At 37.9% G+C, this 3,512-nt stretch overlaps 1 protein-coding gene across 1 annotated transcript; it reads left to right on the top strand.

Annotated features, from left to right (window-relative positions):
• Positions 1 to 942: 942 nt before the first annotated feature.
• On the top strand, positions 943 to 2,646 carry LOC131335654 (homeobox-leucine zipper protein HAT22). The gene is made up of 3 exons (XM_058371111.1): positions 943 to 1,628; positions 1,765 to 1,844; positions 2,161 to 2,646. Exons 1-3 carry the CDS (start codon positions 1,218 to 1,220, stop codon positions 2,447 to 2,449), a joined length of 780 nt encoding a protein of 259 aa, XP_058227094.1. The 5' UTR covers positions 943 to 1,217; the 3' UTR covers positions 2,450 to 2,646.
• The last annotated feature ends 866 nt before the right edge of the window (positions 2,647 to 3,512 follow it).

Below are 3,512 nucleotides of genomic sequence, written 5' to 3'. Positions count from 1 at the left end.
GAGAGAGAGAGAGAGAGAGAGAGAGGAAAGAAATTTGTTCACCACCCATTAAAAGTAAGTAGATAAGTTGTGTGATGAATCCAATTATGTTAGTTGTAAGTAGTAAATTTGGTGGACTGCACTATTTAAACCAATCAATAAAAAGAAGGTAATTCATCCACTTGAGAATGAGCAACCGAATTCCGGCTTCAAAGTCATCTTTGATTCACCAAATTAATTATGAGGGATCGTGTAATATAGACTCTAGCCCTCAAATACAGTATTTCCACAGTAATATAATTTCGTAACATTTGTAATACTACGGGTTTTTTTTTTGTTTTTTTTGGCTCGGCAAAATAAATTTATTAATCTTTATAAAAGATTATAAAGATTAAAGGAATCAAGGCCACACCGACATGTGTCACCCGAAACCAAATAAAAAAGAAGCCAAGACGCCAATCAAAAACAGCAAAAACCCAAAGAAGCCTACCTGAAACACCCAAAAACACTTAGACCTTCTTCGGTTAAGGGTTTTAAATTTTGAATTCTAATTATTATCCTATTTATTTCCAATCATACTCTCATTTTTCTAGCCCTCTATCTCTCTCTAATCATTATCTATATTTTTAATTATTATTCTATTTCTCTCTACATTCATTATCTACAAATCCAAATCCAAATTCAAATCTAAAATCCTAAAACAAACGGGTCTTAGCGATCCACGATTTCCAACCTCCAAAAATCCACAGCTGTGATACTACTGTTTAATCTAGTTGAACTGTATGTGATATTCTCTGCTAATAAAAAATCGTCACCACACAAAGTGAGTCATTTATTATCTCCCAATTTACCTAATAAAAGTAAATGATTATGTTCTCATCGAATAATTTATCGATACAAAATTTATTGAAAGTATTATTTAGATAGCGGCTCATGATACTTCGAGAGCACTGAATAATTACACTCGAAATGGTCAACCTATGTAGAGAGAGAAAGAGAGACCATTTCTCTTCCCTCATAATTCCTCCCAACACCCCCGTATTCTTCTCCCTACTCATTCATTCCATTGATTAATATTCATACCCACCCACACCCCTCCATCCCAACACCAACACACAAAAGTCTTCCTCATTCCCTTTCCCTTCCCTTCTTATTCTCCTCGTTCTCTCTCCCAACCCTCCAATTCACTCCACCCCTTCCAACAACCTAGTAGTTCCACTATCTCTCAACAAACACACATGGGTTTCGACGACGTCGTGTGCAACACGGGTCTCGGTTTGGGTCTAGGTTCCAAACCGACGGCCGAGGATCGGAGGCCGAATAAGCCGGCAGCGGCGGCGAGTGTTTTCGAGCCGTCGTTGACCCTGGGGCTGTGCGGGGATACGTATAATCGAGTGAGTAATAAAGGCAGTAAAGACGCCGTCGAGGTGTTGTATCGTCAAGACAGCGGTGCGTCGTCGTTCTCGAACGGTAGCGTTAAGAGGGAGAGAGAGGTTGGGAGCGAGGAGGTGGAGTTAGAGAGAGTGAGTTCTAGAGTAATCAGTGATGAAGATGATGATGGTACTAATGCAAGGAAGAAGCTTAGGCTCAATAAAGACCAATCTGCCCTTTTGGAGGAAAGTTTTAAGCTACATAGTACGCTTAATCCGGTACTCTCTCTCTCTCTCTCTCTCTCTCTCTCTCACACACACACACACGTTATTCTCCTCGTACATATTTAAGGAAGAAAACTGATGGGTTTTTACTTCTTTTTTTTTTTTTTTTTTAACTTCCTTGGATTTACAGAAACAAAAGCAAGAATTAGCAAGGAGATTGAATCTAAGGCCTAGACAAGTTGAAGTTTGGTTCCAAAATCGGCGAGCCAGGTTTGTGTCTTCAACACTTAATAAAACCCATAATTGATAATTCGTTAAAAAAAAAAACCCATTAATCAAAGTCTAGCACATCATTCTATGTGGAATTTGGATGTGATTTTTCAGTTTTTATAATATTACCTTTTTGTTTATGCTAAATTTTCGTTGGCATGTTTTTTTTTTATTTTTCAAATCAAATATTTTTTTTGCTAAGCTTTTTTTTTAAAATCAATTAGTGAAGCCTATTGTTGAAATTCCTAATGAAAAAGCTAATTGATTATTTGTTACCAAGAAAATCCAAGTAATTAAGTGAATGGTATTTTTGTAGGACGAAGCTGAAGCAAACTGAAGTGGACTGTGAGTTTTTGAAGAAGTGTTGCGAAACACTAACAGATGAGAACAGGAGGTTACAGAAGGAATTACAAGAACTGAAAGCACTGAAGCTGTCCCAACCGTTCTACATGCAGCTCCCGGCAGCCACCCTCACCATGTGCCCGTCGTGCGAGCGGATCGGTGGCGGCGGTAGCGGCGGCGATACCGCTCCGAAGAGCCCCTTTTCGATGGCTCCGAAGCCTCACTTCTTTAATCCCTTCGCCAATCCGTCCGCCGCTTGTTAAAAGTACGTAGTACTGTTGTTATTAGTAAAAAACAGATCACCCTTAATCTTTTTTATTGGTTTGAGGGAAAATATATATAATCGACAGATTAGAGTAGTTAAATTTGTAGTTAGAATTTACTAATCTATCTCATGCTCTTTCTAATTGTCGTTTGTAAATTACCAAATAATTGAGTATCTATGGTGTGATTATTGTGATATGCTATCTCTATTTTTCGGATGTCATATCTTTCACGGGTGGTCTGCTTTGATTTTGAGTTATTAGGACCGAAAAGATAAATAAGCCCATTTATTTATTTTTTTTGGTGTTTGGCATTTAGTTTGCGTCCCTCAATTGATGTCAAAGCTTATGTTTACACTTCATGCAATTTCATAAAATTACTAAAAGCTCCTCTTTTCTGCCTGTATGAAAGTGAAAATATATGGTGCCTGATTTATGGAAGTATGGAAAAGGAATAGTCAACCTGAATCGTATTAACCGTTTCGCTAAAGTTCTCATTTTTCTAAGTGCTTGTTTCTCATTTTCGAGATAAGTCATTTTCAAATAATATATCATATTTAATTCATAAAATAAGCACTTATTTCAAAAATAAGTACTTATTTCAAGTCAATGAAACGGGACTTATAGACCTTTCATACAATATTATGAATTTTCTAAAGTGCCCTTTGTCATGAGTTGGGGGCCTGTGTGTCATGGTCACTGGGGGTTGGCTCACGTACTTGTGCCTGTAGTTTCCTTTTGGTTGTAGACAGAGAAAAGTATAAAGAGTACAAGAGAAAGTGGGGTTGAAGACTTGTGAGATACGTTCATTTGAGAAGTGGATAGATCCAGTTTAAAAAAAGGAAGAAGAAGAAGAAGAAGTGGATAGATCACAAAATACTCAAGGAGTAATTAATAGTAGTACTATTCAAATGATCCCTCCAAAGGAGAATAATGTATTTTGTAGGGTCATGGGCCATGGATGGGAGCGTGAGATGCCCTAACTTTTAGGGGACTGGTGGGTCACGCCCCACGTGATGTCCCTGTGTCCCCCCCATCCCCTTACTTCACCTTTTCCAAACAC

Source organism: Rhododendron vialii, chromosome 8a, assembly GCF_030253575.1.
Source record: "Rhododendron vialii isolate Sample 1 chromosome 8a, ASM3025357v1".
Classification (NCBI taxonomy): Eukaryota; Viridiplantae; Streptophyta; class Magnoliopsida; order Ericales; family Ericaceae; genus Rhododendron; species Rhododendron vialii.
The sequence above is the reverse complement of the archived record's forward strand: the minus strand, read 5'-3'. Positions and strand labels throughout refer to the sequence as shown.

Excerpts from the sequence above, each read along its gene's own strand:
- LOC131335654 (XM_058371111.1), top strand. The coding sequence starts at position 1,218 with ATGGGTTTCGACGACGTCGTGTGCAACACGGGTCTCGGTTTGGGTCTA. Across the intron at positions 1,629-1,764 it reads TACATAGTACGCTTAATCCG|AAACAAAAGCAAGAATTAGC; the intron begins GTACTCTCTCTC and ends TTGGATTTACAG. Across the intron at positions 1,845-2,160 it reads TTCCAAAATCGGCGAGCCAG|GACGAAGCTGAAGCAAACTG; the intron begins GTTTGTGTCTTC and ends GTATTTTTGTAG.